Source organism: Crocuta crocuta, unplaced genomic scaffold (assembly GCF_008692635.1).
Source record: "Crocuta crocuta isolate KB4526 unplaced genomic scaffold, BGI_CrCroc_1.0 scaffold207, whole genome shotgun sequence".
NCBI lineage: Eukaryota > Metazoa > Chordata > Mammalia > Carnivora > Hyaenidae > Crocuta > Crocuta crocuta.
The window spans coordinates 2,709,380-2,725,946 of record NW_027531996.1 but is presented as its reverse complement, the minus strand read 5'-3'; the positions used below and the strand labels follow the sequence as shown (position 1 = coordinate 2,725,946).

Here is a 16,567-nt window from a genome sequence, read left to right as displayed (position 1 = left end):
GTCATCAGGAATATTTATTTCTCTCTGTTCTCTGTAATGGGGATGCATATTTAGCTTCTTCTGGAATGACAGCAAATCATTCCAGGAGAACCAAAACTACAAGGTGCGGCAGAACCTATGTTTTCCCCCTGGAAGCTGCTCTCTGATCCACCAAAGCATCTTTCCTGGGGCAGAAGGGTTAAGATGCAGCTTCTATATTATTACCAATAACCTGCAAGCCAATCCAGAGCTCAGGCAGCCTACCCCAGTCCCTAGAATCAAAGACCAAGAAATGCCACTAAAGCCATAGACAATCTTATATTATTCTTAACTGATGTTATATACAGGTGATAGCAAGTATAAAAATGTATTGCCCAAAGTCCACATGAAATCCTTCCATGAATAAAAAAGCTGGTCTGTAGGTATAGTGGGGTATCTAATAAGTTAACAAGTCAACAATTTGGGGGAGTGTTTTAATTTCCTAGGCTGCTATAACAAACTACCATAAAACTGGGTGACTTAAAATAACAATAATTTAGTCTTTCACCGTTCTGGAAGCTTGAAGTGCGAAATCAAGATGTCTGCAGGGTTGGTTCCTTCAGGAGGCTGTGAGGGGGAGTCGTTCGTGCCTCTCTCCTCACGTCTGGGGGCCGCAAGCCTGGGTGTCCCCTGGCTCACAGCTGCATCTGTCCTGTCTCTGCCCGGTCCTCACATGGCCTTCTCTCGGTGTGTCTCTATGTGTGTTCACACGGCCTTTGTACAAGGACGCTTGTCATTGGATTTAGCTCCCCCCCCCCATCCTGTTTGGCCTCATCTTAATAAATTACATCTGCAAAGTTCCCATTTCTCAATGAGGTCATATTCTAAGGTTTCAGATAGACATAAATTTCAGAGGGACACTGTTCAGCCCAGGACTGGGAAGTAACAATCAACTGTGGGGCTAAGGATAAACCAAATAGCAATAATCAGTGCCGAGCAATCACACAGAGGACTATTTAAATGTTTCTGATGATAAAAAAAAAAATCTTCCTCAAGTTCTTGAATTATCTTGATTTTTTCCTTTAAAAAACATAAGGATTACACATTACTAAGGCCCAATAGTGGCTGAGAATCTGCTTACAGGAGTTGATTTTGGTTTATAAAGCTACACACACACACACATGCACACACACACATACATATACATATACATGTACATATATATCTTTTGTCCAAGACTTTCCCAAGTGTTCAGAACAGAACACTTCTCCCAAAAGCAGAAAATGAATCTAGTCCTCAAAGCAGAGAAACAGGTACAGTCCCCTCCTCACCAACCCCATGAGCTTCTCTGAAATAATGAACTCTACTAGGGAGCCTATATAATAAAAATAGTAAGAGACCATCTCGGAAAGACCACATATCTAAGGGGGCACACCAAGAGAGAAGATGTAAAACTGAGGCCAATGGCCCCCAGCTAGCTAGGATGCCAAAACAGGAAGGGAAGGCAGATGGTCAAGCTATTAGATTCCAGGAGTTCTCTCCTAAGGCTGATAAAGAAATGGGCAGCCAATCTACCTCCACTGGAGTAAAAAGTCTTTGATTAAATGTGTTGAGGTGAATATTCTAAACTCCAGATTTTTGCTGACAGATCACATTAAAATTCATCTAGAATTCTACATATTTGGGCTCTAACTTTAGAATACCAACAGAAGTATGGCCATATTTAGGTTAAAAAGTCTTACCATTTCTTATAGCAGGAGGCCATTAGTAGGCTCGCAGTACAGGTTAACCTTCCCAAAGCCCTATTCCTGTGGAGTGACTCACTCTTGGTCAGGCAAGCCTCTAGTCCAAGTTCTTGGAAAGTGAGAACCACAGGGTACCTGAGCCAGGTACCTCTACCTGAGTGGGCTCCCTGGTGAGTCTAACAGGTGAGGGTATTCTCACGGTCTGTCTTTGGGGAGAGCAGTGTTGGGTCATGGGGAGGGCCACCTTGGATCTCAACCCTCAGTCTGGAAAGGCCCAGGAGATGGCTGTTTGGGAGTCTGGCTACATCGGAGGGCTACATGATGTTATAACCAGGCACAATCCATAATGACAACTTCCACCTTAATGGTGAGGGCTAATCTCCACTGCACTCACACTATATTCCAGGCATCGTATCAAGCCCTTTGTAATGCTTACCTCAGGCAGTCCTCACAACAACCTTATAAGAAATATTTTTCTTCCTTTTAATTTTTTTAATGTTTATTTATTTTTGAGAGGAAGAAAGAAGATGAGCAAGGGAGGGTCAGAGAGAGAGGGAGACACAGAATCTGAAGCAGGCTCCAGGCTCCAAGCTGTCAGCACAGAGCCTGATGTGGGGCTTAACTCAAAAACCGTGAGATCATGACCTGAGCTGAAGTCAGATGCTTAACCAACTGAGCCACCCAGGTGCCCCTGAGAAATATTTTTCTTTTCCCATCTGTAACATAGGGAGGATAATAAAAACCTAAGTTATTATGGGGACTAAATGAATTTACCTGAAGGACTTAGAACAGTTCCCAGTGTACCTGGTATTATTTATTCTATCCACTTTCCTGTCATTAGACTCTGAAGTTTTTCCCATTACATTCATCCCTTCTGGTCAAGCATTGGCACCAGGGGAGGTTAACCCATTGAGTTCCCTGCCTGTCAGTGGGCTTCAGCTTTTCATACCTTTTCCCAAGAGTGGGAATGCCAGGGCAACACAGCTGCCCTGTGAGTCAGAAAGGAGAAATAAAATTTAGTTGGCGAAAAAAGAGGGAGAAGAGAATGAAGACAGTAAACTCCTCCATTTAGTGATGGTTCAGCCTTCCCTTGGGGACCCAGCCTACCCTGAGACCTTGGGGGTAGAGACTGGATTGTCCAGGTCTGGGAATTTCCAAACATTCACTTCCTACCCAGGAGTCCTGAGGCCCCCAATTCCTGCTCATAACAACACCAGTGGACATTACTAATGGTTTTGTCTGGGCCACACACGATGTGAAAATATCTCATTCTGCACATGCCCAGTGCTGCCTGGCTGGCCCCAGCCACAGCACATCCAGCCCACATCTCCACAGACACACGTGTTCATGCGCACAGCATGTTCACACTCACAAGCCACACAAACAACACACACACTTACAAGCATACATCACACATTCACACATCACATGACATCACACATGTTCACACACTCAGCCACACATCACAGACCTCCCATGCCACGCACATCATTACTTCACACACCACACACGGACACACTAACATATCACACATAACACATTCCCACACCATTCCCCACATTGTCCCACGTGACGTGTACTTCACACACACATATCACAGTCATATATCACTCATCACTCACACACCACACACACTCATTTACACACTCACAACCACACAACACACACTCCTACACATCTTACACACACACTCTTACACCTACAGTCACACACATGCCCCACAGCCACTCATTTATTCTCTCTCTATCCAAGGTAGTCCCAGGTCTTGAGCCCAGCAGATGGCAGAGCCCAGCTGTGGGACAGCTGTGAGGAACTGGGAAGAGCCCTCCAAGTAGGGAAGGGTGGACTCTGACCAGAACCGAGGCCTCTGACAGTCACTTGCTCTGACCAGAGGCCTGAGGCTGCCCCCTGACACCCTGGCCCAGTTGGTGGTTGGAGGAAATCATAACTGCAGTGGCCCTATGCTGGTGGAAACCCAGATAGGGGTGTGCAGGACAGGCGGCCCGCCCCCACACATTTCCTCTGCACCTGCTCTGAGCCTCGCATTTGACTTCTACTGCGGATGTTGTCTTTTTGTGTTTTGGAGAGCATGTGACAAATCTGGTAAGAAAGGCGTAGAAATGGCCTTAGGCCTCTGTGCACACAAGAGGCTGCAGCACCTAGAGAGGGGGATGTTGGCAAGTTGCCTAAAATGTGGTCATCAGGAATGAAGCTCTGGGGATCTTCTGATTAAGTAACTTCTCCATGGACCTCCACATTAAAAGTCCTTCAAGCCCTTCCATGACCATGGTTTCTACTGGGACTTATGAAAGCCCTGTGATGTAGGCAGGGCAGGGACCATCCCTATTTATTAATGAGGAAACTGAGGCCCAAAGCTAAGAAGCATCAAACCAAAACCAGAACCCTAGTCTTCTGACTGGAACCCAGAGCTCTTTCTGTGATACCTTGTGACTGATGGCCTCAGCATATGTCTCCTCTCTATCAGTCACTGATCCCATGGACCCTCTCGGGCTGTTGTGACTTTAGACACTGTCACGTCATCTTCTGGCATGCCTCTGTGGCCACTGGGAGGTTCCCTGGGCCCCTGCCAGAGGGCAGCACCTTCAGGGGCATAGCTGGGATAGATGAGGGATGGTTGATCTGTGGTGCCAGGCAAACTGGGGTCAATTAAGACTCCAGGAACGATAATCCACAGGAGGAAATGCCAGGCTCATTGAGTTACACCTTCCTTTTCTAGATAAAGAGATCTAGGCTCAGAGAAAGGGAGTGAATTCCTCAAAGCCAAATTCAAGGGCTACAACCAGTATCTTCTAACTTCAAGACTTTCTATCCATACAGTCGTCCTCAGGTGGAGAAAATTGGTGACAAATCTCTTTTATCCTGAAGACAGGGATAAGGCAAGTGACTCTATCTCAGAAGTCAGTGAATATTCATAAAGCATGAGAAGCCCTTCCAAGAAAAGGTGCCCAAAGCAAAGAAATATCATGCCTGAGAGCTTCTAATAGCTTTTAGGAGCTGCCTAGAGGCCCTTTGAACCCTAGCGACCTGTTAGGACTCAACATAACATATTTTTTCAATTCCTAACTTCCGCTGTGGTTTGCTGGTATTTTCTTTTTTAGTCTAAAACTAGTTAGCAAACAAAACAAGTTGTCATTTCCTCATTTTGAAGTCTTGCTCCTCGTGGGGGCCAGAAATCTCTTTCAAGCTCCAGATTGTGAAGGGTTCCTGGGTGAGCAGTTGGTCTCTGTCCCCATCTCCAGGGACTTTTGGATGGGACGTTGCTCTGGAAGGAGCCATGGACCTCTGGCTTTGGTCATTTTTCTTCCTGCCAGGTAAGTACCATGGGAAAATACCTTGGACATCTTATGAGGTTGAATTGGCCACAGGGAGGGGAGTTGTTGGCTCTTTCTAGCCCTGATGTTCCTGGACGGATTTAGTTGCAGACCAGTTTTTAGGGCAGGATAAGGATGGAGACCATGTGAAGTTCTGGACGTCCTCCCTACTCTCTGCTAGTGCCCCTCTCCACTCCAGACACATCTCCTTTGATGCTCAGGTGTTGACCCATGAGCGTTGAAGACATTACCTCGCCTAGGCATATTAGCTTGATAATATGAGATCTTAAAGCAAGTGCCTCCAAATTTCTTTCTTCTTACCTCTACACTCTCTATCTTTGTATCTCTTTCACTGCTGATTTTCAAACTTTCAGCTTTAAACGAAGACTCCTTCATCCATTCAGTAACCCTAATCCATTCCTCAAGTTTCATATGTAATTTACAGCTGCCTGCTGGGAACCCCCACTTCAGTATCCCACCAAAATGTGAAATGCAACATACCTAGCACCTTAATTCAAGTTCCTTATTGGCCCCCATCCAAACCAGTTACTCTATCCATCTTAACCATCTCTGATATCAGCTGCAAACTGCCAAAATGATACTTTACCACCTCTTCCTATTTATCCGTACCCAACTTTGACCCAATCAATGGCCAGTTCATGTAGTTTCTGGATTAGCATCACCAGGATAAGCAGCCTCTCCTAGAGAGGTAACAGAGGGAATGGAAAGGAACAGAACTCAAAGCCATCTCATAACTATCCCACTTCCTCCAACCTGACCCACTGGTGGATCCAGATTACTCTTTCAAATACAGATTGACTGTAATCATAGGATCACCCTTTCTAGAAACCTTCAGTGGCTCCCACTGCCTACTTTTACCCTCTGAGCCTACCACACTCCCCTGCACTTCTCTAACATCCAGAGAGTCCAAAGAGGACTCCTCCTGAATGTGTGCTAGACATTCCTGCCACGTGTTCTTACTCGTGCCATTCCTTCTGCTGGTAACATCCTTCCTCTCATCTCCACCTCTTATGAGTCCTTCAGAGTTCACTTCAACCTCCACCTCCTTCTTGCACATCTTCCAGAGCTCTGTCTTCTGAATCCCAATAGCTGACCTCATTCCGCCTTATACTGTGACTTGGCATGGATTCCCTTTATTTTGTGGATTAATTGGTAAGCTCCCTGAGGGCCAAAATAACTTTTTATTCACATTTGCTTTCTTGCTAATGACTTGAATATGGCATAAAGTCAAATATTTGTTGAGTCAAAGATTGAAACACCCTTAATGTCCAAGGAAATGCACTTGTAATGAAATGTCAGATTCTGTGAGAGATGGTAGGACTTATGTGAACACAGTGGATGGTGAACTAAACTTAGTTAAACTTGAGATGAAAGAGTGGTTCAGTGGGGGCAGAAGATATCTAGGAGGGAAGGGCACTTAAATCGTAGCACTGTAGTCTGTCCTGAGCAATGCCGCCATTCTACCTGGGACAGAGGGGTCCCTGCTGTGGATCCAGTCCATCTCCATTTGTGCCCATCCTCACAGGGTGAGGAGTTCACGGGCCCAAGAGGATTGTCCTCCTCAAGCCCACACCCATATCCCCTCTTCTAGACCTCGAGCTCCTTGTGCAGATGACTCTGGGCCCACTTTCAATGACCATATGAGCCTTCCTACGGGGTCTTCTATACTAGAATTCTATCTTCTTCTATAAAAGGGTGGCCACAGGTGGCTGTTTGGAATGAGGTGGGTGGAACTAATACATGAAACCTGGATTATCCCCCACGTACATACCAGGACCCTTGTGGTGTGGGCAGGAGTTGGGATGAGAAAAGAGAGGAGACAGGACAGATGCTAGGAATAGGAAACTTGGGGGCATTCTTCCCAGATAGAAATGTTTTACTTATTTTTATTTTTATTAAAAAAATTTTAACGTTTATTTATTTTTGAGAGACAGAACATGAGGGGGAGCGGAGCAGAGAAAGAGGAAAACACAGAATCCGAAGCAGGCTGTCAGCACAGAGCTTGACATGGAGCTGAAATTCATGAACCATGAGATCATGACCTGGGCCAAAGTTGGGCGCTTAATGGACTGAGCCACCCAGACCCCCCACATAGAAATATTTTAGAGTGGACATCTAAGGAGTGTGTGAATTTGTCAAGATGGGCTACAGGACATACTTTATGCAACACTTTATTAGCTTGATTTATGACTTTAAAATATTTAGACATATGATATTTGGGCCTTTATTTGTTTTTCTGCCCCAGGTTGTACAAATATTGGGGTGGTCCTTGTTCTCAGAGCCCAGTGCATGGGGGCACAAACCATAGACCACATTGCCTTAAGTAGAGTTCCCTAAAAAAGCAAGACAGTATTACATGATGTAGGCTTTTTATCTTGACCCGTAAAAGTAATAATACATACACATGATGTTGTAACCCAGTACACACTCACACACACCACACATATACACACACACACGCGCATCTAAAATTTATTCTTGATTACTTAATATAATATGGGAATGAGTTTTGGGCTTCAGAAGTAGGATGGATGCTGGTACTCTCTTCTGAAATAGGAAGAGATTGGACAGAACAGATTTTGGAAGAGAAATCAAGAATCCTTTTTTCTGGTCGTCTATTTGTTTTGCCATGGTAAGTCTGAAATACATCTTAGGTATTCAAGTAGAGTCCAGGTGGCAATATCAGAAACGTGATTCTAGAACTCAGAGGTAAAAAAAATAAGACTGGAGATAAATGTTCTGGTGAAATCTACATAGAGTTGGCACTACAAGCCATGGGAGTAAATGAGCTAACGTTGGGAGAGGAAGGGAAGACCAAGAAGAGAACAGGCAGGGCAGCTCAATACTGACAGGTGGGTAGAGAAGGAGAGGAAAGCAAGGAGATTGAAAAGGAGCAGTCATTGAGAATGTGGTATTAGGGAAGCCACAAAAAGTATTTCAAAGTGGGAGGGCTCAGTTCCCTCAAATGCTGCCAAGAGGGCAAGTAAATGAAGACAAAGACATCAAATGTGGCAACTAGGAAATTTTTGCTGACCTTGATTAGCAGTTCTAGTGGAATGTTGGAGGCAAAATTCTGATAGGTGTATGTGGAAGAAGTGGGAGGTGTGGAAGCGGATTCTGTGACCTTGATGACTCGTCTGAGAAAGAGAACAAAAGAGGGGTGGCAGCTGAGTGGGAGGCAAAAGGTAGATGGAGGGGTTTTTCAATGTGGGCAATATCAGAGCAGGTGTGTAAGCCACAGCAATGCTAGCAGAGAAGAAACCAATGACACGGAGAGGAGAGAGGGATGAGTGTGGAAGAGAAGTTCTAAAGAAGGTGAGCAGGTTGGACTCAGGACACAGGAGGAAGAACTTGCTTTGGTGAGGAGGGGAGACACTCTATTCATTGCAACAGGACAAAGAGCAGACAGCCCGCCGGGACACACATGTTGGTGTATGCGGGGGTGGGAAGTTCAGTAGAACATTTCTCATCTTTTAAAAAAGCTCACACTCCATCTGATAAACATAAAAGTCTCAGGGGCGCCTGGGTGGCTTAGTCAGTGAAACGTCCGACTCTTGGCTTTGGCTCATGAGTTCATGAGTTCAGCCCATGTGTCGGGCTCTGCACTGACAGTGTGGATCCTGCTTGGGATTCTCTCTCTGCCCCTCCCTTGTGTTCTCCCTCTCCCCCAAAATAGATAAATAAGCATTTAAAAAAAAAGTTGCAGGCCAACTTCCTTATTCCAGAAATAATTCTGCTGTGACGAGTTGTGAAGGTTCTCATCACCTGGAAATCTACTGCCGAACAGAATCCAAAGTCCATCTCTAGAGCACCACCCTAGCCAAGGCCTTGTGGACATTTACCATATTTTTCATCACAGAAATTATGCGTTTTTCTCCCATATTCCAAACACATATATTTATATCTAACTATATATTGAGAATGAACTTTTAAACCACCTATATCCCTGTCCTCTACCATTGCCACTGAAAATCAAGTCACCAGCTTAGAGATTAATGTCACTTACTAACTAGCCTCTCTGAAATGCCAGTATTAAATGGGTTGGGTCCTTTAGACACCTACTCCCACCCTTCCTTTTATTTCCCAGAATGATATGGAAATATAGTTATGTAGTTCAGAATTGCAAAAATTCAAGGGCACCTGGAAAGCTATTTTAAAATGTATGCCCCACCCTAGACAGATGTAATCACCATGCCAAAAGGTAAGATCAGGTCATTTGCATTCTACTAAGTTCCTCCAACATGACTCAAATGCACACTGTGCATAAATTCTAAACCAGGAGATTATATCTATCTTTTCTCTCATTGGGAACTCTGCTTTTCTAAGCCTTAGGTGTGGGTTAGAAGCTACTGTGAACTCCAAGGAGAACTGGGTCATTTTATCTCACCAACTAGTGCTTCCTTAGGACTAGGGCTCAGTGTACCCAGCAGCTTTCCTTGTGCTTCATCTGTCCAGGGTTTACACAATAAGGATGCCTTACTTAGTCTCTTCTGGCTGCTTTAATAAAACACCACAGACGGTGTGCCTTACACAATAGAGTTTACTTCTCACAGTTCTGGAAACTAGAAGCCCAAGATCAAGGTGCCAGCAAGTATTGTCGTTGGTAAAGGTCCTCTTCCTGGCTTACAGACAGCCACCATCTCCCTGGGTCCTCACATGGCTTCTTGTGCACATGGAGAGAATGGGGACCCTAATCCCATTACGAGGGCTCCACCAACCACATCTAACCCAACTTACTTCCCAAAGGACTCATCTCCTACAACCATCACACTGAAGGTTAGGGCTTCAACACATGAATACTCGGGGGACACAAACATGCAGCCCACAAGAGGGGATCTGGGTAAGCCAAGGATTTGCCAGAAGTTCATTCCTGAACAGAGTGAGGCCACTCAAGGTGTCTGCATAAATGATGACCTCTCTTTGCTTTGCCTTGTTCCTACCCATATTATAGCATCTTGCTCTTGGGAAAGTAGCATTCATGCCCCTTTCTGGCTGGGTTGGTACAAAAATACATGTTCACTATGAGGTGCTGGGCTTTACACACAGGTGTTGGCTGTCTGGGCACACAGGGTAATTCCCCCACCCCCTTGATTGGGTCTTTGTCTTTTGAATGGGTCACCCTTCCATTGCCATGTTCCAGTCATGAGGCTGCCTCACACACCTAGGTTTCTAACAGATTTGAAGCAACATTGGATTATTTGTGTGAGAGTTTCGATATTAGATATTATGTGTTCTGGCTGGCCCCTCTGCTTCTCCCTACCATGTCAACACCAGCTACACTCTTAGATTTGAACACACTCCTGTGAATGCTCTCCTTCTGGCCCCTCTCCCCCATTCTTATACTCCCATGGCTGTTTCTGCCTCTTCACTGGTGTCCACACTCTCTGCTTCCCTCAGAATGTCCACTTCAGCTCTCTCTGCTTGTCCAGAAATCTCAAGCCCTGCTTCTTTCTTTGACTCTCCTTATTTTACTAAACTCCTTGGAGCTATTCTTAATGTATGGTCAGTGGATGAATTTCAAGAAGTCTGTCAACTTCTCTCCACCTCATGGCCATGCCATGTTCTCTCTCATATCCCAGCCTCTCTGAGGGCTGTGCTCACTGCCTGGAAGGGTCTTTTTTTCCTCTATCCAAGTCCCCTGGCTCCACTCTAATACACATAATTCACCCTGTGCCCCTCTTTCCAGAAGTATGCAGACACTTATTGGGACCCACTTAGCTGATAGTTAATCATACTTGGACTTATCCTCTTCTCCATCTGACTCAATTGTGTTAGACCCGCCTTCTCTCAGCCAAGGCATAAACTTTATTTTTTAAAATTTATCGTATCATATCATATCATATCATATTCTATTCTATTCTATTTCTCCCTGCTCCACACTCTCCCCAACATACATACAATATGTATACACCTGTGCACACATGCACACACACTCACACACACCCTTGCATCCCATCTGTGTTCCCTCATTCAGTGAACACCATCATCATTCTCTCAGTTGCCCTCCACATCCAGTCTTTCAGGTCACAACTTAGACATCATTTCTTCCAGCAACCCTTCTTCAAACGACACCATCCCTTCTCAACAGCCTGGATCCAGTGTCTCTGTTCACTGCTTCCAAGTCACCCTGTATATCTCTGTCATGGGGTGTATTGCACAGCACTGTAGTGACTGTCCGTCTGTATCACCCACTAAATGATTCATTCTGTACAGGGAGGGATGCCAGCCATCTTCCTGCCACATAAAAGGCATTCGACAAATGCTTTAAAAAATGATTTAAAAGACAAAACTGAGGGTGAACAGTCGTTTTGGTTGAATGGATATGAGCAAAACAAAACTAGACAGAAAACCTGTTGCAGCAAAATCGCACTGTGCCTCCCAACACCACAGTGAAATCAGTTCGGCGCTATGTGCTGATTGGGGTTGCTATGGTGCACCATGTCTCCTTGGTGTGTGACAGAAGATTTGATAGTAGTTTTGACTTCTTAGGGATTTGGTAACTGGGCTCTTATGGGTTTGGGTTTGAATGAGGTTGAGGGTTATGTTAAGGTTTGGGCTGAGCGGGGTCTGGCTGGGAGTCAGGTTTGGGCAAAGGGTTAGGGAAGAATATGGAGCCAGACTGAGGACGTACGTAGGGTTAGGGACAGGAGGAGGCTGAGGATGAGGCTAGGGCTAGGGATCAGGGGAGGGCCGGGGCCAAGAGTGATCTGAGGCTTGTGCTGATGATAGAGATGAGGCTGAAGCTAGAGATGAGTGAGAGACTGGGCTGGGGCCCGGGGTTGGAAATAGGGCTGGAGTCGGCGATGTGTTTGGAAATGGGTACTTCCTGTACATTAACTCCCTCTCCCTGCAGTGGCTGGGGCTCTGAGGAAACTCCCAGAAGTAAAGCTGGATGGAATACTGGGCACCTCAATTACCATTGAGTGCCCGCTTCCTCAAGTGCATTCGAGGTTATATCTGTGCCGGGAAGTGGCTGAATCTGGAGTATGTTCCACCGTGGTGTCCAGCAACAATTTTGTCAAGGAAGAATACAAGCATCGAGTCACCCTGAAGCCATATCCAGATAAGAATGTGTTCCTAGTGGAGGTAACAGAGCTGACCCAGAGTGACAGTGGAGTCTATGCCTGCGGGACAGGCATGAACACAGACCGGGGCAAGAACCAGCAAGTCACCCTGAGTGTCCATAGTGGTATGTGCCCCCCTGATGGAGGCTCAGTGCACCTAGCAAGTGTTGCTACCCAGGAAGGCTGGGAGAACCATTGAACTATCGTCTCGCAGACTGTCATGCTATTGCCATGTTAGCCAGTGCAAAGATAATCAGGATTTGTATAGTTGAAAACTCATACAGTCAATTAACTTCACAGTCCCCCGAATTTCCTACCCAAACCCTATGAAAGGAACAAATAAGTGCTCTCCTTGCATTGTATTGTATCCATCCTACCCAAGGTCTGAGGAAAGTGAGGGTTTAAGATAGAGGAGAGGCCCTGAGATGGGAGGGAATTGGAAGCAAAAGGAAAACTGTCCTTCATAGCTGTCCCATGAGCAATACCAGGGGTAACCATCAAGGAAAGACAGTCATTTTTCAAGTCACATTTGCCGGTCAAACTCGGTACTTTATAATCTGATCCTTTCCAAGGGTTTCCCAAATCCCACCTTTCTGCATTCCTCTACTGACTTCTTAACTCCTATGCAACACTAATTGAACAGCCATTCTAAAATCCCAGTGGCCTCTGGTGAGAAGGTTGACTGAGTGCGGGTGAAAGAGGATTTCTATGGGGAAGTCTCCAGCCCATTCTTTTTCTGCTCTTCCTGGCGGACTCTGCGCTTGTCCCTCCACTCCCATCCACCCTGGCTGAGTCAGCTTCAGCTCGCGCCGATATCCCTTCCTGGGGTCTCGGTCTCCTCCTAGGGCTCCCCTCCCCACCCCAGTGTATTTATTCCCCTTGCCTCATAATAGACTATGGCCTATTCTGGGAAGATGAGCCAATGCCTGAGCCTCCACGATGGTTTCAGAAACTTCTACCCAGGCCGATGCCCCCATGGCTCCAGATGGCTGCACATGCCAGTTCTCTCGAACTCATACCTAAAGGTCAGTTCACCAAAGCTAAGGTAGGTGAGGTGGGGGCGATGATGGTGGGCATTGTGACAGTGGAGGAGGGAGTATGTGTTCAGTTCACGGAACGGTTGGCAGAGCACAGCTGAGTCCCTGTTTTGGGAGAGGGTACTTCCCGGAGATTAGCATCCGATGTCCTTCAAGCCCATCCTAAAACCTGGTCTGTCCCTCGGCTCTAGTTGCAGAACTTATACATCACCACCAGGTGGCACCACAAGTAATGCTCCATTCACAAAATCTACCTCTTTTATGAATGACTTGGGGAAACCAAGACTGGGCAGACCTTTTCCAGTCAGGGATGGTCACGCCTCCTGTTCCCCACAGGACTGCCTTCATTTGCTGGCGTACAGTGATTTTAACAACTCTATTTTGCAAATAAAAACGACTGATGGTTATACTAATGGTTCCTTTACATTTCTATATCTTTTTCCTGTTTTAAATGCATTTGTAACAGGCAACATCTCCATCATATCTTCACATCTCTCTTGGGAGGTAGATACGTTAACTGAACCTTGTTACACTACAGGACTTTGCTGGGTGCCGAGAGGGATAGAATAACTGAGCATATCATATGCCCAAGTTTGTGGGACGGAGGAGAACAGTCAAGCACACAGATACAGCATAAAGCAGAGTGGGGATGGAGCTACAAACAGGGCTTCTTCCATGATCAGAGGAGAGGAAGCTCTTCTGCCTGGGAAGTCAGAGAAGGCGTCCTGGAGGAAATGACATTTGAAGCAAATATACATAGAAGGTAGTAGGTACAGAGCCATGCTAGGAAGGCATTTCAGGCCGTGAGGACTGCAACAACAGAGGGAGTCTAGGGAAAAGGAGAGTGTGTTCAGGAAAGAGAGGGTGACCCAATCCTGCTGGGGACTGGAATGTATATATGGAAGGTCACTCTTTCCCGCTATTTCCTGCAGCTACCACACCAGCTCAAAGGACTGAGGCTCCTCCAGCAACCCACCCCTCGCCCACCACCCGAATCTCTTCCCACCTTCGAGCTTCCAGAGCATTTTCAGTAGCAGCTACCAAGCCCCCAACCCTCCTGCCATCTACCACAACCTCAAAGACCTCAACTCCAGTGGGACTTCGTAGGCTCCAGACAGCCAGCTACAGCCACCACACCAGGCTTCACAGGCAGAGGTAAGAGGTCTCCACCATCCGGGACGGGCTAAAGGTCAGGCAAAGTAGTCTAGAGGGAGGAGGTCCATTGACATCTTCCTGCGATGTCCACCAACAGAGACCCTTCTTGTCTCTAGGCTACCTGTGCGTGTGGCACTTTAACTCCTTTGTCCAAGAACAAAGCCACCTGTCAATGCCCCCAACAAGATCCTGTAGAAATGAGACCCAAATCTTCTAGTCACTCAACATTCATTCAGATGTATTTCGAACTAAATAAGAATAAAATTAACAATAAGACTGTTAACTGTTTAAAATTGGTTTCACTGTTTTCTTTTGCTTTTTCACTGTGGCTCCTAGGAAGTTTAAAATTATGTATGTGACCACATTGTATTTCTACGGGACAGCACTGGTCCAAAGCCTGGGGAGCTTTGGACCATCTGGGGAGCATCTAGGAAAGTGCTACCACGAACCACTAGGGGGCAGCATTAGAACAGACGCCAAAAAAACCCTATGATAATTGGAATTCTTTTTGCCTAAGCAAAAACATGTTAGTGAGAAAAGGGACAGCGAGCATCATTTGGGTTTTATCGATGGGGAAACTGAAGTCATGAGAACTTCGTGGTTTCAAATAGAACTAAGACTCCCGATTCCTAGTTCAGTAAATTACCCCAGCCTACCAGTGGAGAAGTCAATTCAACCAACATTTTCTTAGTTTCTACTATGGGCCGGGCATTGTGTTCCGTCCTGAAAATGTAAGAAAGATGAAAACACCCAGTATCCAGGTCTTATCTTACTAATACAAGTCTGACTGGGAAAAGGGTTGTAACCGGTATAAACACATGAATTGAGGACGGAGAGAAAAAGTTGATTCTAGTTTGCCATGCCTGGAGAAGAAAAGAGAACTTACTTGCTGACCCTTTAAGGAAAGTAAGATTTCAATTTGTAGAGGAAACGGAGGGAAGACCTTTTAAGCAAGAAGGAGCACCATGAGAAAAGAGTCTTTTCTACTTACAAGAAATTTAACTCGTTTAGTATTTGCAATAATCTTGAGAGTAAACAGAGGTGCAAAAAGTTAGAGGGGAACTGACATTTGCTGACTGCTGCTTAGACCAGGTGTTCTAACTTCTCTATATCTACAGTTTTGTTTCGGCCTCAAACAGTTCTGTGAAATAGGCTTTACTATACCCATTTCTCCGGAAATGAGGCTCAGAGAGGTTGGGAGACTGGTTCAAGATCACACAGCCAGTAGAAAGCTGAACCTGAATTTGAATCCAGATTTCTTAGCTCCATAGACAANATTGGTTTCACTGTTTTCTTTTGCTTTTTCACTGTGGCTCCTAGGAAGTTTAAAATTATGTATGTGACCACATTGTATTTCTACGGGACAGCACTGGTCCAAAGCCTGGGGAGCTTTGGACCATCTGGGGAGCATCTAGGAAAGTGCTACCACGAACCACTAGGGGGCAGCATTAGAANTTTTGCTTTTTCAGTGGCTCCTAGGAAGTTTAAAATTATGTATGTGACCACATTGTATTTCTACCGGGACAGCACTGGTCCAAAGCCTGGGGAGCATCTAGGAAAGTGCTACCATGAAACACTAGGGGGCAGCATTAGAGNCCGCGAGATCATGACCTAAGCGAAAGTCGGATGCTTAACCGGCTAAGCCACCCAGGCGCCCCGACAAGACTCTTTTTGGCACATGCAGGGGTGGGGTGGGGGTGTGTTAACAAAGGGACAAACCTATGAGCCATCTCCCAAAATGTTGGCTACTGAGGAGTGCGGCCTTAAACCTCTCTTCCTCTCCTTCCGTCTTCAGAGCCTTCCACCAGGGCACGGTGTCTGGGATGGAAGACCAAGGATTTCACATCCTGGTGCCCACCGTCCTGAGCCTCATCCTGCTGGCGCTGGTGGGGCTGTTGGTGAAAAGGGCCATTCTAAGGAGTAAAGGTGAGCGGCTCGGGGCTCCGTTAGGGTTAGGTGAGCTTCCCGAAGGGCCCAGAGCTTCAGACTCCGCACCCCGCCTCCTACTTTCCCCCTGCGCCCGGCCTGGGAAACGCAGGAGCTTTAGCTGAGCATCCGGGGGTGTGAGGAATGTGGGGTGAGGGGTCAGTGGTCTGGAATTGGGAACGAAGAGGGCGGCCTGGGCCCTTTGGTCTTCAGTGGAGGGCAGGGCTGTGCCCAAGCACTCAGAGCATCTCCACGTCAGACACGGCCAAGCACCGCGGAGGGAGACCGCCTTTGAGTTTCCAGAGACCCGACGGCGGGGAGGGGTGGCC

The 16,567-nt window shown here is 46.3% G+C and overlaps 1 protein-coding gene across 1 annotated transcript in view; it reads left to right on the top strand.

Annotated features, from left to right (window-relative positions):
* Positions 1–4,877: 4,877 nt before the first annotated feature.
* FCMR (Fc mu receptor) overlaps positions 4,878–16,567 on the top strand; it is a 15,217-nt gene continuing 3,527 nt past the window's right edge. Inside the window, exons 1-5 of the mRNA XM_077775119.1 lie at positions 4,878–5,035; positions 11,910–12,245; positions 13,014–13,145; positions 14,090–14,312; positions 16,108–16,238. Coding sequence (XP_077631245.1) covers positions 4,999–5,035; positions 11,910–12,245; positions 13,014–13,145; positions 14,090–14,312; positions 16,108–16,238 — 859 coding nt within the window. The 5' untranslated portion in view covers positions 4,878–4,998. The remainder of the gene's footprint in view (positions 5,036–11,909; positions 12,246–13,013; positions 13,146–14,089; positions 14,313–16,107; positions 16,239–16,567) is intronic.